The sequence below is a fragment of the Barbus barbus genome, assembly GCF_936440315.1.
Source record: "Barbus barbus genome assembly, chromosome: 13".
Classification (NCBI taxonomy): domain Eukaryota; kingdom Metazoa; phylum Chordata; class Actinopteri; order Cypriniformes; family Cyprinidae; genus Barbus; species Barbus barbus.
The window spans coordinates 26,794,767-26,813,928 of NC_136741.1; the positions used below are offsets into that span (position 1 = coordinate 26,794,767).

Here is a 19,162-nt window from a genome sequence, read left to right on the forward strand (position 1 = left end):
CTTTGCTTTTTTACATGCAAAAAAGCATTAAAAAAAATTTTCACATGCATCTCAAACTGCTGCATGTGACCTCAGACATATACATATCTCTATCACTAATAAATAAAGAGGGTGGCAGTATTTTTACCCCCACCTTTCAGAATTGTTTTGCATCTGCATACCCTAGTGTGGACACATCTATACATATTAAACACAATGAGAAGAATCCAGTTTCATTTATCTACGACGGACCAGAGAATTACCACACACTCGCAAATGCTTTATGAAAGGCCAAAACTTCACTACACAACACTTCCAGGGTTCATTTGCTTTGCTGACTTTAAATTAAATTGTTCAACTTACTTTTCTTGAGGGTCTTGATTTCTGCATGTCTTCAAAATAACACTAATTTCAGTTCTTGGGAGTTTTATCTATTAAGTTGAATCAGGTGTGTTTGATTAATCAGAACCACTTGTCTGAAACCACTTTGCTACAACTACCCACACTGATCCTCAATTCATTAACACAGTATTTTTTTCTAACAATTTTATTTCCATAACAGAAGTAAAACTTAAAGCAAAAAACTAAATAAATTAGGTGATCTAATAAATACAGTATGGTAAACAAAAACCAAAAAAAAAAACAGTAAGATGTTACATTGTCTTACAGTATTGACTACCATGATAGTGCATCAAAGAAAAGAAAGAAATATATTCTACATTATAAAAACAGATGAAAATGTTACAGCTATAAAAATCACACTATAAAACTAAAATGTCTTTCAATTCACGTATTTTACATTCATTATTTACAGTTACAGCGGGAAATCACCAAACTCTCCATAGGCTTTAAAATATTAGTTTGACGAATCCACACAACGGTGATTTCAGTGGGATACGCTCATTCTGAGAGTTCACATGAACATGCATATTATCTGAAACACACACACACTTGTGTCTTTCTGATGTGTACAAAACCTCAAACACACACAAGATGCTCCCATATGGAATGCTGTGAGGGTGAATATGTATTCAGGATGCTGGTGTTGAAACAGAAATTCATTTGACCTGTTGTATCGCTGGCCAAATATCACATGCACACACTCAAACTCCACTCAAAAGTGAAAAACAAACCTCATTTACAAGTATTTGATATGTCTAAAAATTCACAAATAATATAGATGATTTATTAAAGGTGAACAGCAAGTAAGTAGGTTATTTACCTAAAAGCTAAAATTTATTCTGGAGTGTTTAAAAACCAGAACAATGTTTAACAGCAGATAATATATATATTACATATACACACATCAAAGTCATCAAATTAGGTTTTTACTTAAGCATATATATATATATATATATATGCTTAAGTAAAAACGTCATTTGATGACTTTGATGAGTGTAAAAATCACAAATACTTATGGATGAACTATCAAGATTGAACATACTAGGTTAAAAAAGAAGAAGAAAGGAACACGAAGTCTAAAAAACGACAAGGCACATTGGAGCCAGGCATACTGTGTTTCCAAACATGTCTGTCAGAGCAAGTTGAACAGCAGATGGTGCTCAACAGACACATGGTTTGTACTAACAGCATCATCAATGGTCTGGTTTCGCAGCTCTTCTATCAGATGAAGAGGAAGAGGAAGGCTGTTCAGTGCACTCTAATCACGCCACGAGTCACAGTGCATTTTGGTCGCTCTCCGTGTTTCCCAACTTGACAATTGTCCCTCAACTGGAGGGAGTCGACTGTGCAAAACGCATTTCAAACTACTGCCATCTGAGCTATTACTCATGAGCGACATTATGAATGTCAGATACTTGCTGTATTTAATGATCACCATTCACTTGCACTGATGCTAATACGTTCATTAAAGAGTACATCTGATTGTGCATTATAAAGTGACGACCTTACATTAAAAAGCTGGGTTGATATAATATTCGTGACAAGTAAGAAACGATTTAAGAAATGTTCTGTTTGTCTTCTCTTGGAGTGATCATAACTATCTGCATTTCATAGAGAAAGCAAGTGAACTTGTTACAAAATATAAATACATTTAAAAGCATCTTGAAAAGCAAGAACAGAAGACTCTGATATGAATTTAGGGACAAAATGAGGCACATGTAATGAGTTAAAATAACAAAAAATGCTTGCTTTGCAGAAGAGTTTTAACATTAAATGTACACATATGTATGATGTCATATTGTTTCAGTGGATGACATCATAGATTACATATTTTGGGGCTTTTAGTTAAACTATTTTTATTTTTAGGGGAAAAAAATCATATAGTAGTCAACATTTGAAGTGGATCAAATAAGTTGTCCAAAGACAAGAACACATTTTGGTTTTAGGACAACTTGATGAAAGGTTTTGATCCACTTCAAATGTTGAATAGTGTATATATCTATGTATATATATATATACACATAACATGCATGTTATGTTGTTTCGCCAAGCTAATGGCACTAACTTCGGTTTATCAAGGCCACAGGCCTTTTATGATGGAGATACAGTTATCTGGAATACAGTATTGAATTGTCAGAGTGCATTTGTTTGGCCTGTGGGTTTGTGACATCAACAGTGTAGCGGCTCGGGCAGGAGTGACCCGATGAGCAGTTTTTTTACTCTCTCATAGCACAGCAGAAGTAACAGTTAAGAAAAAAACAAAACCTAGTAAAAACTAGCCAAAGCGATTCCAACGCAAAATACGACACCTCAAACATGTCTTAAAATGATCATCTTTCTGATAAAAGGAATATGAGAACTACTCTTAGTCCCCTGCCTGTCAAACCCCGTGTCTCTTGAGCAGGCGTCTGCCTGAAGCCATCGGGGAGCACGGGGGGGACTAAGAGGTGAGTGCAGCCATGGGAAGGAGGAAATGTTTGATTGACAGCCCGGTGACCCCTTCTCCTCAGTAGTTGCGTGCAGAAAGAAGAGTGGCCAGGTGAGGGAGGCGGGGTTAGAGGAGGAGTTTAAAGTTGAGAGTCCGCCCCCAGGCTATTGAGCTCCTCGGGCGAGTGCTTCTCAGCACCTGATGCTGCCTGACGGAAACCGGCGGAGATTTCGTCGAACGTCCGGCCCTTGGTCTCTGGGACTTTGAAGTAGGTGAAGATGAAGAAGCACAGTAAAAATACGGTGAAGATGATGAACACGTACGGCCCACAAAGCTCCTGTTAAAGCACAGAGAGAATAAAGTTAGCCCCGCCAAATACAAATGTGTCTATTTCCTTGATATAATTCTCACCGGCCTCTTACCTCGACATACTGGAAGCACATGCCCACGATAAAGTTCGCTGTCCAGTTGGAGAATCCAGCAACAGCAAAAGCAGAGGGTCTTGGGCCTTGACTGAACAGTTCAGCCACAATGAACCATGGGATAGGGCCCGGTCCGATCTCAAAGAAGGCCACGAATGCAAAGATTGCTACAATGCTCATGTAGGACATCCAGTCATACTTTTCCTGTTAGAGAGATGGGCAATAAAGCCGTCAGATCAAATATATTGTAAACCTTTGGACCACAAGGATGACTATTTGAATGATTAGTAACTTTAAACATCAGCACCATGGCATTTATGTAAATATGTGTTATTTGCATACCAGCAAGGCAAGAGCGATGGTCATCAGTACAGCAGATCCAGCCATTCCCAGCAGTCCTAAGAGGTGCAGAGACCTGCGGCCCGCTCGCTCTACCACAAACAGCTGTGTAACAATAACTCATATTAATATGATGCAAAATGCTGATTAATACTTGCTCATTTTGTGATTAATATCATCACTGAATAACTGTTTGATTAAACAATTATCAGAAGAGTTAGCACCATCTTAAAATTAATGAATTTATGTAAATAAATTGTGTAAAAATAAAAAAGACAACTTTAAATAAATTTTATGACATTTTCATTATCGATTTTATATATCAAATATCAGATATTTGCCATTTGATAAATAGAGAATATATAAATTCATGTAAATTCAGTGTATGTCGTTTATTTATTTTAAATATTTAATGTTTATATATTAAATATCCTGCAATATTCATTACTCAGGCACATTTTCTGCTAGTTTAACACTGAGTGAATTTTGAGGGAAATGAGCAAATTATGTAAAATAATAACAATACTTAAATATGTATTATTTTTAGTGCTGTCAATCGATTAAAAATGTTTTACTAATTAATCACTTTTTTTATTATCGTAATTAATCCCACCTAACATTAAAATTTTTAATTATACTTTTATATTGCAATAATTTCACATTCAATCTTCAAATTAATGCAGAAACTATTTTTAACTTTTGTTTAATGCCAGCTTTTTTTATGACTGAAGGCAAGTATCAATACCAAATGTCTCTATGAATTTTTTTCCTCATATTTTACCATTGACTATAGCATTCAACATTGCACTATAATTGAGTGCTATCAATTTAACATTTATTATACTTTAAAAAATAACTTCTAGTTTAAGTGAACTTAAAACAATCTTCACATAACCCCATTATAATAAATGCCATATACCTACCTGTGTCCTTCAGCAAGAAAATATACAGCCTAATTTAATAAAGTTGTCAAACACTAAATTCTAAATTAAATAAAGATAAAGTAAAACAACAGAAGTTATTGATTTCCTCTTTTTAATTTTGTTCTTTGATTAACAGACATCACAGCAGCTGGTTAGGTTATTTTGGCTGCTACTTTAAAAACTGCCTCTGCTGAAATTGATGCGGATCTGACACTCCTTTGAATGTGACTCATCATAAATAATAAATACTTGCATGCACAGTTTTAAGGCAGCTTTAATGGCCTTCTTTTGTAACTTCATGACTTAACTGACGACATATCTACTACATTGCATTCTCGTAGTTTCATTAGGGTTTGAATATGATACAGAGCTTTAATATAGCCTAATAGAGCACGCTCTGGCACATTTGTGCGTGGTGCAACTGAACAGCACACTCTGAGCACAGTTTCACGGCTGACAGGACAGGAAGATTAGTTTTTACTGACATATGGCCTGACAACATCTCACTGATGTTCTACTGAAGCTCCTCGTCTCGGTAACGTTTCCGTGCTCGCTTGATTCGCGCCTGGCGCTGACGTGAAGTTAGAGCGCGTCTGAAAACTGTCCCATTTAATGTGCTTGTAAAGACGTTCTGCGTCTGAATAAAGCAATTCTTCAGCAGTTTTGAGTGGGGTGGCCAAACCTAGCCCCGCCCCTGCGTTAATTGCGTTAAATATTTTTAACGCGTTAAACTGAAAAAAATGATTGCCTGCGTTAACGTGCTAATTTTGACACCACTAATTATTTTATATCTTTATGAATTTTAGTTAATGTAAATTCACTATTCATTCTTTCAATAAATAATGGTTCTATTATGTTCATGCTGATGTCTGTTTGCATACAGATACTCACCGACACGACAGTGAAAGCTGTGTTGACGACTCCTGCTCCAATAGTGGCATAAACCGGCTGCTGCACACCTGCCTTCTCAAAGATCTTTGTAGAGTAGTAGAATACCTACACAACAATGTTAACACCAGTTAGTCATGAAAATCGAGTTTATATAAAAACAGTAAAGTTACAGGTCCAAAGTTTGTCTTTGTTGTACTAGTAAACGTGTGTGCGTGCAGGTACTCACAGCATTGATTCCAGACAGCTGCTGGGACAGCTGCAGCATGATGGCTATAACGATAGGCTGTCGGTAGAGCGGAGAGCGGAACAGTTCAGGAATGGTCACTTTCTTCTCTCTCATCATCTGTCTGCTCTCCTCCTTCATCTCCTGCATGTCTGCGCTCACATCTGTCGTTCCACGCAGCTTTTTAAGCACTAAAGGCACATGGAAACATTTGTTTACACTGATGAAAACACTCCTACGCTGGATAAATGAAGATGTTTAGGTGCTGTGAGTCTGCTCACCTGCTTTGGCTTTGTTTTCCTCGTTGCGGATGATGAGGAGAAATCGAGGGCTCTCGGGGCAGAAGGGCAGCAAACAGCACTGCAGCAGGGCTGGGATAAAGGTGAAGCCAAGGAGGAATGGCCACATGGTGGCATTGCCCATGATTGCGTCCATACCAAAGACCTACAATACAATAAACAGCACATAAATATGGAGAAACACCCAAACAGTGACTGAAACTGCAAAAACATCCTGAGTACGTATATACCTGAGCCATGAGGATGCCAATAACGATGCCCAGCTGATGAAGGGTGCCCAGGGCTCCTCTTAGGCCTGTGGGGGCCACTTCACCTACATACATGGGCACAAAGCCAGTGGACAGACCAGAGTAAAGGCCCACCACGAACCGCCCAATAATGAGCATCTCCCAGGACGCCCCCATCTTAGAGAAGCCCATCAGTGCTGCGGCGATGAAAGCCAGGACATTAGCCATGAGCATGGAGTTCCTCCTGAAATGAGAAAAATAGGAAGAGATTTATAATACAACATTAAAATCACCAGAAACAAGGACTGAATAGTATACAAGAAATTAAATAATGTAAAACACTGTGCCATTATTAATGTTAAAACAATTTCAGTGGTTACAACTGTATTTCACCTTCCAAAGCGGTTGACAAACAGCCCGACGGAGAAGGATCCAATAATGCCGCCCACAGAGAAGATGGCCACAGACAGAGACCACAGGGTAGTCATGGTTGTTTTAGGGATGTTATCCTTATATCGATCAGTCCATGTCTCATTGTAGAAGGCCTCAATGGTCTACAACACAAATACAGTCACTTATTACCAGGGTCATTATAGTTACTAAAACTAAAATGAAAGCCAAAATTTGCTCCTAGAAATAAGACAAATGTTAACTGGAAAAAAAAAATATATAATTATATAATAATAAAGCATTCTGTAAATTAAAAAGTGCGATTCTTAATCATTATTTTTTTTATTTTTAAATATAATTTAAATTGTAAATTTTATGCTTTACGTTTTTTTTACACCAAGACTAATACATCAACAAAATTTAATATCACCAATCTGCTCTGAGTGCTGGAGATTTATGTTGTAATGAAAAATTATGTCCAGCAGGTCGCTCACTGTCTCGTTCAATATAAGGTAACATGGTTTTGTGATGGAAACTTTGACCCACAGAGGGAGTCCGGTTTCTCTGGGATCTCTGCGGGAAGTGTTTGTTGATAAACACAGACTGTCTGCTGTAGCGTTCAGAGGAATGTCAACCAATAAGTTTCAAGCTGCGTTATAAAGGGGAAGAAATGAAGCTTGTTCTGTATGATCTGTTGGCGCATTAAGGTCAGGAAGCCAGTTCTCTGCATTACTTCCCATCTCTCCTTTCTCGTCGTCAGCTGTCTGACACCTTAGGTATGCAGAAAGCACTTCAGCGCATCAGCATCACATAAATATCATGAATGGTTAAAGTCATGTGCCTCAAGGTTTGATCTGTCATTATACAAACCTGTTACACAACACCCTGGTGTTCGTTTTTATAGAATCACTATTAGACATGCACACAGGAAGCGATATTTAGCTATTACACAAGCTTATAATATATACTAAATGTAATCTTTTTCCATTTGAAGGGCTAAACTGCTTATCAAATAATCTCTTAAAACACAATAGTTTTAGAAAGCATTTTTAGTTAAAGTAAATGCTGATCACAGTTGTCCACAGTCCCAATCCACTGCCAGTGTATGAAAAAAGAAAATCAAATGGGTTTGGAAAGACATGAATGTGAGAAACAGATAAGTTTTCATTTGACCATGTTGATTAGACCATTAATGATTCATTATCTGAATAAACTCCTGCAGTGAGGAGTGCAGCAAAGATCCACCTGGTCACAAATAATACAGTCCATTCATAGGAGTTTCAGGCTAGATAGTGCATTATAACACAGCATAGTTTTGGTGATTTGTGAGTGCAGTTTCAGTAAGGGACTGTGGACAACGAGCCCTTGAGGGTGCAGTAATCTTATCGAACCGATTATTTATAGAGAGGGTCTGCGTCAGACCCACACCCACACACATTACTCCTATTTAGGCCTCAGCACAGCCCTATCTCACATGCTTTAACTATTGTTACAACCATCAGAAACGCAAACAGTGAAAGCAAACACACCATTCTTAGCCAGAGGCCAGTATGTACAGAGTCTAGTGGTATTTAAGTAGTTGAAACACTGTCTATGATAATAAAACTCTGGCCGATAACAATAGGCAGATAAATGGCAGATGTTAAAATCGTACTCTAGTTTGTCTAAATTAATAAAAACATATGTTTATACATACTGTACACATACGTACATAAAAACACACAAATCTTTTTCTTTATGGCAGGTATTGGCAAGTCAAATTCTCCTCTGGTTTCTCTAGACAGGAAGAGGAGTATGAGTATTTAACTTATCACTTATTTCACTTATTATTTAACAAATGTAAATTGCCTTATAATATGTGAATGAAAATCAAAATTTCCCCGAGGAGATTTATAGATTTATAGAGTAAGAGTGGATTTGAAAAGGAGGCATTTGTGTTATGTTGATGTGTGTGTGTGTGTGTGTGTGTGTGTGTGTGTGTCTGTCTACTGACAGACAGGGATTTGGAAACAGCTGAAGCAGTACATAATGACTGAGTGAAGGGGCAGCTTTCGATAATGTCAAAGTCCAAGGACACACCTAGGATATTGAGGTGAACAGTAAAGAGTTTTTCACGCAGGGTTTGCGCTCGTCACTCACCTTTTGCGGGGCATTGATGACCCCCGTGTTGTAGCCGAACTGAAGGGAGCCAATCACAGCCGTCCCGACAGTCAGCATCAGCGGCAAGGTCAGTTCCTGTTGAGGGAAGAATAAAATGAAGTGAGTCATTTTGTGCTACACAACGAATTGTTTTGAAATCTCCTTCACGTCTCATTGTCCAATAGAGCTCTATTAACCACAGGACAAAAGTGAAGATTGGCCAGACCTGACTGCAATAATCAGAACTATTCTCAGAGGTGTGGTGACCTATTGTTTGACATTCGGATAAGTGTCATGGTAGCTGTTGAGCTTGTTTTTATTCTTTCCTTCCTCAAAAATGAAAAACAACACATCAGTTTAGCCAAACTGTGCTAACTGTGCTACTGCTCAGATGACAACAGTTGTCTTACAACTAAGTTTAAGACAGGCTTTTGTCTAAAAGATGAAAAAAGAAACACAACCCAAACATATTTATATTTCTGAATAATCGTATTCTCAAAGGAATTCTATTGTTCAAATATCCAGCATCACCCCCTTTCCTGGTGGATATTAAAGATTAGTGCTGTGCAAAATGACAAGCATTTCCTTCTCTTTCAATACAATAGAAGTATTCACTCGCACGGATGACTTCCCAACAGGTTTTGTTTATTTTTCTGCAGGTTTGGAAGATTTATTTAATAGTTCTCAGGGAAGTTCTCAGAGAATAAATCACTTTCCTCATTCCTACAATAAAAAAAACAAACAAGCTGAAATATATTTGTTTTCAGACTGGCTGGTTTGAAAATGACTGGACAAAATGTGATGAAATCTGTCTGCAACACAGACAGCCTTGAAGGTGAAAGGGAACTGAAAGCTCTTTAAACAGTATAGTTTGCTAATATTTCCTGTTTATATAGTATGCTACATAATCAATCCTGAATGAATCATATTATAATAAAATTATAATAAACGAATTAAGAGAAAAAAAAAAACATTTTATGTACCAATAAGTAGGGCTGGGTATCGTTCAAAAAGTTTCGTTACCGGTTCCTGAACGATACTTTTTTCGATACCAGTTTTATGAAATCAGTTTTAATAAGATGACATTATCTCAAAAAACTATTTTTTAATGTTGATATTTATACAGACTCAAAGCCTCATCTCCTGAGCCACTGCACAAAGGAACTAAATATAGCCAACACAATAAATAAATAATTTTAATAAAAGTTCAAATTGTTTTCAGTTTACACATCTGTTAGGCTACGTTTACATTAGTTACACGTTTACATACGTGTTCATTTTAAAACACATCATCATTTCTAGGTTGTTAAAGACTTCAAGAAATTTTAAATCTTCATCCACTTTCATAAGTGGGTGTTTTATTTTCTTTCACCATATGTTTTATTGTTATTAAATTCTGGTGTAGTATGTCTAATTATTTGAATGCATAAAAACAACTTAGTTTATTTAAATTTATTCTTAAAATAGCCTTATGAAATGTTTTATTTTTCCTCAGAAATTCTGTGTTCTGTATCTGGTTTTCAAATGAAGACATAAAACATTAATTTAATTTCTTTAAATTATTGAAAATCAAAGTTTATTTATTTGGCAAACAAAGGGGGTTTACTATTAAAATAAAAAAAATGGAATAACTTGTGTGATCATTACTAAAAAAAAAATAATAATAAAGTTTTAATAATTTTAATAGTAGCCTAGTAGTAGCAGTATGTACTTTCTGCTGAACAATATTAATATATTTCTGCCGCAGTGTCTTCCAAGTTAAACCGAACTTTTATTTTGACGGGTTTCCGGGAATACCTTTACAGTTCTGTGTATATGATATGAGCTAGTTTTACTCGAATCAAACTGTAAAATGCTCATTAATTGACTCTCACAGCAGTTCTGGAGATGTTGTTCATGTGTTTATGTCCTCATTTAGTTAGGCGGCAGACGCTGAAGTCACCGCGAGCGTCACGCGAGCTTCAGTCTGTGTGTAGTAAACAAACTGCGCGATATAGAGAGCAGACTGCTCCGTGCGCTTTCGAAACGCCCTCGCGGATGTCAAACACTGATCTATCAGCGCCGCGCCGCTTCTAGTCAAACACACCTAGTGCTGCAGGCTTATTGGCTCACTGACGCTGATGAGATTAACCCTTTAGGTATCGAAATTTGGTACCGAACGACAAGACGTTTTTCGATACTCGGTTGTATCGAAGCAATTCGGTCGGTGCCTAAAAAGTATCGAACTCGATACCCAGCCCTACCAATAAGATGATTTAACATTATTTTCATTAAATTAAGCATATAATTTACTTACTATGAAAACAGAGGAGGATTAACTGTCATGAAAATGAATGCCAGTGCAAAAAGTCTTCAGGTACAAAAAAGTAGCCTTTATTTTCTTATTAAAAATATAATTACCTATTTTTTCTTGTGTTTCTAGAGGCAAAATGTGACTGGGAGATGAGACGCTTCACATGATTCAACCTCTTACTATATTTGTTTCAACATCATCTACCCAAGTTTGGATGAAATGACATCAGAGCGAGGCTGTGCCTCTTGACCTGAAACAAACTGTACTTGCGGACTACAAAGACTGAACATGAACTTGTGAAAGACTATGATGCAAGTATATTGGACAACTTAGGGAATAATTTCTAGTGGTTTCATCAGCCCCTATAAAGAATGGGTTTGTGTAAACCCTCCTCTCCTCTGAAGGCATCATCGCCATTGTTTGGGTTCCTGTCATTTCAGAAATCACTGAATTGGATTAGTCACACAGAGAGGATCTCAGATGGACATTTTCTTCCACATGGTTACCCATTCACAGCTATAAAACAAAATCATCTAAAGCTTGTTTAGTTTACTATATAAAAAGCCACTTGACCCATGTCGCACTGTGCCACAACAGCTAAAGTCTGTCTACGCTGGACGAGACAAAGCGACCTTTGAAAATCATTAGAAATTTGTGTCAATGCGTCATAAATAGAACGCGACAGCAGTTTATTGTCGGGGATTTGTCGTGTCACGCCATCTACACATCCAGTGTAGACAGCATCGGTGATTATAATGAGTTCTATAGTATTTTGTCGCGCCACACCGCTTGTGTCCGGTGTAGACACGGTGTTACGATAAGGCAAGAAGTAGGACCCGTGTAAATATCGGATCAGCTTTCCAGCGCTGGAGAGAACTGAAGGAGTGGGAAGAAGGCCTGCGATCGTACGCCGAGGTTGCTTTGTTTCTTCTCGATATGTGAGTAACATTGGTTTTGCTTTGTTTCACAGAACTAATCGTTGCCTGGGTTGCATATGTATGTGTGGGGCGGAGCTATCAAAATAGGGGCGAGACCCTTTCGGGGTAGGGGTGTTTTTGTGTTGGTGATTTGAAATATCAACATTGGCTACCAGAAATCACTTACCCGCCTTTAAACAGCTTTGCAAATATGAATGTCTGATGACTAACTTAAGCCCAAATACTGTCGTTGCATCACTGATACATACAGAAGTCATACAGAGCCTCAAGCACCCTTTTTGTATTCCTTTCAAGGAAATCAACCTACAAAATAATTAAGAATTTTAGAGTCTAAATTTTAAGATAGGATCTGTTAAAGTTCTCTGGTTTGTTGATTCATTTTAAAAGCTAAAACAACTCTAAAAAGTAGCTTTAAATGTCAAGCTGTTCTTATTCGAGCTAGCATTTCGCATGCTAGATGAGACTGTAAACAGATCTCCATTCTGAACATTTTTCAGACCTCCTTTATAAACAGACAGTCGGCAATGAGAAAGATACCAGTTTTGGACGTGTGCACTCCTTTCATTTGCACACGCATACAGGGGGCGGGAAGTGGACACCCCTTCACTGCATTCATGTTTGTGTACAGAGCCTGCAGTTCACGGAGTTCACGACTATGCTGTTTAACCAGCCCTGAAACAGGAAGCCAAATACACACAAACACAAAACCTCTAGGAGGCTTTTAGATATTCATTCTGTAGTTTAAAATATACGTCAAAATCGCACACAGGAACATGTTAATCAAGCCCACACAAAGGCAACAAACAGTAGCCTCGGCAGAGTCGGCACAGACGACGACTTCCCTCAGTAGTTAACTACATCCTTCCTGCCGCTAAAACATTACCTCTGATGGCAAACATAACTCAGAACAGATGCAGGGAGAGGGCCTTTATCTCTTTAAGAAAGTTGAAACCTCTAAATATGGAAGATTTGACTTATGTCTTACTTGAGGGGAGGGTGTAGGTTTGGCTATGAAACATTCCTCTTGAGATTCCTGCCTTTACCCTATATTACTACGCAGACATGCCTAGTTACACACTGCATACCTGTAACTACATAAACACAGATCAAAAAAAATATATAAAGTTGGCCTGGCCCTCTCCATTAAATTTATGAATCTGTGTTGTGCTTGGAGAATTTTGTAAAAGTTACATTAATGGTTTAGGTGCTACATATTTATGAAAAGATCATTTTAGCTTCATCATCCTAAATTCACGCCGCTCACACCATTAACAGTCACACCCTTCTGCTGATAGCACATACTGACAGTTGACTTGGACACATATTTTGGCTCAGTGCTTTCATTGTGTGTAAGTGTATTATATTTAGGTTCGGGGAAGGTTAGGACTTCTTTTCACTGTTCAAACAATAAGAGTAAAAATTACTTTTTTACACATCATCATGAACAGTAGAGGCAAAATAACTTGGTCACTTCCGGTAAAAAAATGCAAACACAATTTTCCTCAATAGGCAATTGGATGCCTGCTCTGTTGTAGCAACCAAACTAGCATGCAAATAAACCTCGCTATTCATTGCAAAGCTCAAAGGCTTTTTTTGTTTGGATTTCGGGCCCCTCTGAGTTACGTAACAAATTTGAGCTGATCTTCACATTGTTTACAACATTGAAAGACTTAGATTCTGGACTACAGCTGATGCTGAAGCTGGGTTATTATCGCTTCAATTTATTTATTTTTGTCCTTTACAATGCACTTTACATTAAAAAAAAATAAGAATAAAAAATAAAAATAGTTAAATTTTACCCTCCTCAAATATGTGTCAATGCATGTCTGTATCCTCAGTCATCCATCAATACACATTATAAACTAGGTGCAATAACTACTAAACTACAGATTACCAACTTAACAACAGTACAGCAACGCTACTGCAAGTTCTGACTTTATAGCCTCATTAACATTAAAAAACAGTGGTGTGAGGATCTGTATCTTTAGTTAAACAAACAACAAAAAAGTATCTTCTAGCAAAAGTAAAAGTAACATGAAATAAATCCACAATAACACATCTATCTCTCATCAGGTAGAGAACACGATGTACATACTAGGGGTGTAACGGTACACGTATTCGTACCGAAAATTACAAGTTTTACAAGTTTTTCGTACATACATAAATGAACATCTCACCCTTCACCAGCTCGTTATTTGCTAGAGAAATGAAGTTTAGTGAAGAGCATTTAGCAAAATATTAGACCATACTTCATAATATTTACTTTACATGTTAGTGATGTCTTAATTATGTAATATATATGTTTAAAGAAATACATTATGAAACAATTGTAAATTATTATATTTCAACAACAAATAGAAATTGTTTCATTTAGAAGTTAATTTAAAAACAATTTACATGTGTGCATACAATTTTTCTTTACTGAAATGTTAATTATTATTGTTAAAAATAGTAACTGAATTTAAGTTGGGGCGCTGTTGTTCATTTTAACCTTCAGTAAACTATTGTTAAATTAAAAAAAAAAAAAAATTTAAAAAAAAAGAAATTTATGTTTATTATTTTTCCTCCTCCTGTACCGAAACCATACCGAACCATGATATCAAAAAGGGGGTACATACTACTGAACCATCATACCATTACTCCCCTAGTACATACTGTAATGAGAATGATGTTAAACACACCAGTTCTTAGAAAGCACACAGAACAGGGCACAGCGCAGGATTTTGCCAGAAATGCATTTATAGCCAGTGAAAATATTACACCTACCGAAAAGCTTTGTTTGTTCTCCCAACTAATTTGCAAGAAACAGGCCCAACTAGGGCACAACTTCAATAACATAATTTCAAGCTGAACTAATCATTGTCTGTGATTGTACTTACTGACTTTTCAATCAATTCACCCATTTTTTCCTCTATTTATTTAATGGTTAATAAATTATCATGTATAACACACACTGTGTTCGTCTTGTTCATTCGTTTGGTCTGGGTTAAAAGTTTAGATTTTATCGGACTATTGAAACTTTTCAACTCCGATCAATATTTTGTGTCCAGTTATTACTTACATGGGAAGTGGCTTTATATTGAACGGGATAATCTAGATCCAGTTGTAATCGCTAAATAAATCCATTTAAGGTGATGATCAAGTCCTGATCACCCTTTTGTGGATTATTCTGCGCGAACAGCCAGCTGGATCTACATTATTTCTTACTTAAAGAAAGAATAGTTTTAAACAATGAAATGATAAATATGCTGTTTGAAGTATTAGAACACTTTCTTGCTGGCAAACTTGATGAACGATGTTAATGGAGAACTAACTTGTCTCTAATAATCACTCAAATCACCAGGGAATACTTTGATAAGAACGTATGTTAGATCTGAGAAATCCAGCATTTGACATGCCACTCCGGTCAAATTAAGTGTCCACAAATATTTTGAGCCAATTAATGATGAATATAGGCCTGCAAGATAAAGAAGAGAAGCTGTCTGGTTTGTACTGAAGGAGAAGAGCTTAGTCGGCAACAAAGACAAAGATCTCTCTCTTTCTGCCTCTCTCGCTCTCTCTGAGGTGATGCTCTGACTGGCACGTCCTCTTTCTCAAGCAGCATCTATCTGCCAGCTTCTACTTCTGTAAAGTCTGAGAGTCACTCCACTAATATCATGGTTTAACATAAGCCACTCACAACTACACTGAATAGCTTTTACACACTGCAGCACATACATTTCTGTATTTGTTCAGTGCTAACAATGCTATCCTTCACTGGAACGGGGCCCCACTAGGATTTGCTACTGCTGTATTACAAACAATATTATGTAACCTACAGTAAATGACCTCAAGCAAAAACTCTGCCCTCTCTTTTAAACGTCTGGAATTAACAATTACAGCTCAGCACCGATTCCCCCCTTGATTTTTCAAGGAAATAAATTACCTCACTGGAATTCTATCGTTCCATAATCCGATTCTGGTTAGAAATCGCTTTATTAGCGCCCATTAGGCTGAAATGACATTAACAGGGAAGTGCATACAAGAGATGCAGTCATGCAGGGGTGAATAAGAAAAGAAAACCAGCCTGTCCTGAGAAAGCAAAGTAGAATTAAGTCTTCTGACAGTCTGCTTTAGGTTTAATCCTTAATGAAATGCTTCAAATGTCTATTCGCAAATCGAGATTCCCACTAGAAGCTTATTAGTTCTGCTTGATATAGTACAGGTCAACTGTACACCCACCCCCGATTACTTGATTTTACGTCTGTCCTGGAGCTCAGCTGTAATTTTTCAACAGTTTGAAGAGATTAGACTGAACAACATGTTTTGAGCCATAGCTGAAATCTGAATAACACTGCCTTTGTACAAAGTGACAGGTAAGACATCAATGCACATCTCGAATGTCTCTCTAATTCAGATGCTGGTTGGTTTAACTTTTTTAGCCAATAATATCCCACAGTCTTATGCGTGCGGTTCAGTGACTGGTGGAAGGAAGAATTAAAAGAACAAAATTAATTGATTAATTATCATGGTATCTCTCCATCTTTAACTGGAAATAATCTTCATTTAGTCATTAAATATTTGCTTGGTTATCTGAAGGTTACTAGATATGACATTGTGCCTTGGAAGTCAGTATGAAAGCAATTTCCTTATAAAATACGTTCATAAAAGCAAAAATGCTTCCTTCGGTTTAGAAAACAACCACGGTATCTGGAGAAAAAGGAGGAGAAAATAAAGAGAATGACAAAGTTGTGCTCCTAAATATGCAAATACTAAAACCTGACAGGTGAGTGACAGGTGTGGCACTGCTGTCTGTTCATACAATAAAAGGTGATGAATGTACTTTAAATATCTAAGCATGTTTATGGTCGGTCATAATATCTACAACCTTCCCTTCAAGCATACATTCTTCACATGTTGTTTAATATCAGAAGCTGGTTCGGTATGAAAAGACTAAGCATGAGGGCTGTCTTAACAATGAATGTGCATGTTTCTCTGGCATTAGAGAGGCACGCAAGTGTGCACGTTGATTGAAGAGCCCTGTACAACACAGGCAAAACACTAGGCAGTGTGCTGGGAACAGGTCAAGAACACAACCTTACTGGCAGGGTTATGTTAAGTGCTCCCCAGCTTGAAGCCAGCTGTAGCTCTCCTTTCCCTAGGGACATCTCCATTGTTCCCAGCACGTCAACCAAACACTAGAATAAATGCAGCAACAGCATAAAACAGCTGAATTTATTTCTTAATTCTTTAGGTCTAATTTAACTAACCACACTATTTAGTATAAAACCAATGCATTTCAGTCATCTTAAATTCTAAAGCATCCCAATTGTTTGTTTCTATGGTTTGCTTTATTGTGATAAAAGACTAAATAAAACCCACAAGATCATGTAAAGTTGCTAAGCTCAGGAAACCTGAAAGACACTTGATCTATCATGGGTGATCATCATGCAGCTGTGGTTAGGTTAGCCATGTATAACAGCCTACTAGTCACGTATGAGTCTCTAGCTCTAGCTGTATTTGTCACTAGTTTGGATGATGCCCAAAATAAAACTAAAGATGAAGCTTTCCAATTAAGACATAATTATCGATTTTAAGGGGCACTTTAAGGTAAATTTAGTCGAGAAGATTCAGTCATAATTACTTACACACACACAAACTCCAATTAAATAAATAAACCACATTATTATAAATATATAAACATAAGTGCAGTATGCACACACCACTATAATTCTAATCATAATCATATGATATAAGCAAACAAATATACAGAGGAGTATATTGTATATTATTGCTTTGTGTAGTAATATTGTAATAAATGGCAATATTTTATGTAAACCCAAAAATGCCAACAAAGTACTTTGAAAAGAAAAGAAAAGAAAAGAGCTGGCCACTGATGGATTAAAGTAGGCACGTACACCACGATTCTCTTGCTGTGTCTGAAAACCCAGTATGCTACCTACAAAGACAGCACTTTAGGGCATCACAGGCACCCCCACTGATATCTAAAGATGCAGACTACACAGGCAGTTCATTGTGCTATAGAGACATGGCCAGAAAACGCGAGTATGATGCCCATAAATGCTGTCTATGTAACGTTAGGCAGCTTAATAGTTTTTTTAGACCACGGCCTTTCTCTTCAAACAAACGAGTTCCCGGCACTGACCAACACCTACCAGTTTTTAGGAAACTTGATATGTGTTCATCACAATTCAGTTACCATGTGGTACGGGTTTATTTAGCTTTTTTTTTGTCACTCAACTAGTTTGTCAACTTTTTTAGAGCTCGAGATGAAGGCTCGCGAGGCTAAGTGGCTAATAGCTGACTGACATTTAGAGAACTATTAAACTACACAGTAATACCTTTACAAACCAATAATATTTTCCACATAATGTTTTGTTAGGGTTTATCCCGTGTTTGTTTATTTTTGCATTTCGACGAGAAAAACTGTTTTTTTGCGTTACGTTACCTTTCCGCCCTCCATCACGTCTTGTCAAATGTTCGATAACGTCTGGACGCCTTCGGTTTTCCTCAGAATTCAACTTTTAAATAAAATTAAGGATGAAAACAATAAATAAATAAATACAGCTTCGCCAAGTATGGTGTAGCTTAAAAGGGAGACCGAGTAAATGCCTTCAGATGCCTTTCTTCAGCTTCTTCTGACAGCTCCCTCGTCCTTAAATAAAGTTTATTTCTCCTTCTTCTTCTTCTTATCTGGTCTATTTGAACTAAACTAAAGTTATCAGCTCGAGCCGGTGAGTCTGTCTGAGAGCTGTCTGTGTCGCCGGGTATAAGTATGACGCAACAGAGTCGGTTTTCTGGAGTGAGGTTGGCTGGAATGGAATAGAGCTCTGTGATTGGCTCATACCAGCTGCGTAAACCAGCGTGCAGAACTACTTTAAAGCCATTCTTTGATAATACTAACTATAGTACACTTCTGTTTCGAGACGGTGATGAGTTAGCATGCCTTTGGAGAATGCAGTCTAATAGTATTTTAGTTTAACATTTTTAGTTTTATTTTACAAACAAGTGCATTTTAAAAACTCTTAATACAAACTCCATCAATGTTCACTAAGCCACGCTTCAGCAGTATTAAAAATATGCTTTCATTACTGTTGAGTTTCTTTTCATAATAAGATTTCTTAACTTTATAGAATAGAATAATACAACAGCATATAGAACAAAAATAATTATGTGGCGTGATATGAATATTTAGCAAATGCATGGCAAAATAGAGCGTTTTGTTGTGAAAGGTGCACAAAAATATTTAGAAAATGCAGTGCATGATTG

General features: G+C 37.0%; 1 protein-coding gene across 1 annotated transcript; it reads right to left on the reverse strand.

Moving 5' to 3' along the window:
- Positions 1-517: 517 nt before the first annotated feature.
- LOC306879648 (solute carrier family 2, facilitated glucose transporter member 1-like) lies at positions 518-18,670 on the reverse strand. The gene is made up of 10 exons (XM_079432787.1): positions 18,342-18,670; positions 8,663-8,758; positions 6,527-6,687; positions 6,137-6,377; positions 5,889-6,051; positions 5,611-5,798; positions 5,385-5,489; positions 3,574-3,675; positions 3,232-3,435; positions 518-3,146 (listed from the first exon to the last, which is right to left on the reverse strand). Exons 1-10 carry the CDS (start codon positions 18,354-18,356, stop codon positions 2,949-2,951), a joined length of 1,473 nt encoding a protein of 490 aa, XP_079288913.1. The 5' UTR covers positions 18,357-18,670; the 3' UTR covers positions 518-2,948.
- Between the last annotated feature and the right edge of the window lie 492 nt (positions 18,671-19,162).

Excerpts from the sequence above, each read along its gene's own strand:
- LOC306879648 (XM_079432787.1), bottom strand. Across the intron at positions 6,052-6,136 it reads TTGGCATCCTCATGGCTCAG|GTCTTTGGTATGGACGCAAT; the intron begins GTATATACGTAC and ends ATTGTATTGTAG. Across the intron at positions 5,799-5,888 it reads GGAAAACAAAGCCAAAGCAG|TGCTTAAAAAGCTGCGTGGA; the intron begins GTGAGCAGACTC and ends ATGTGCCTTTAG.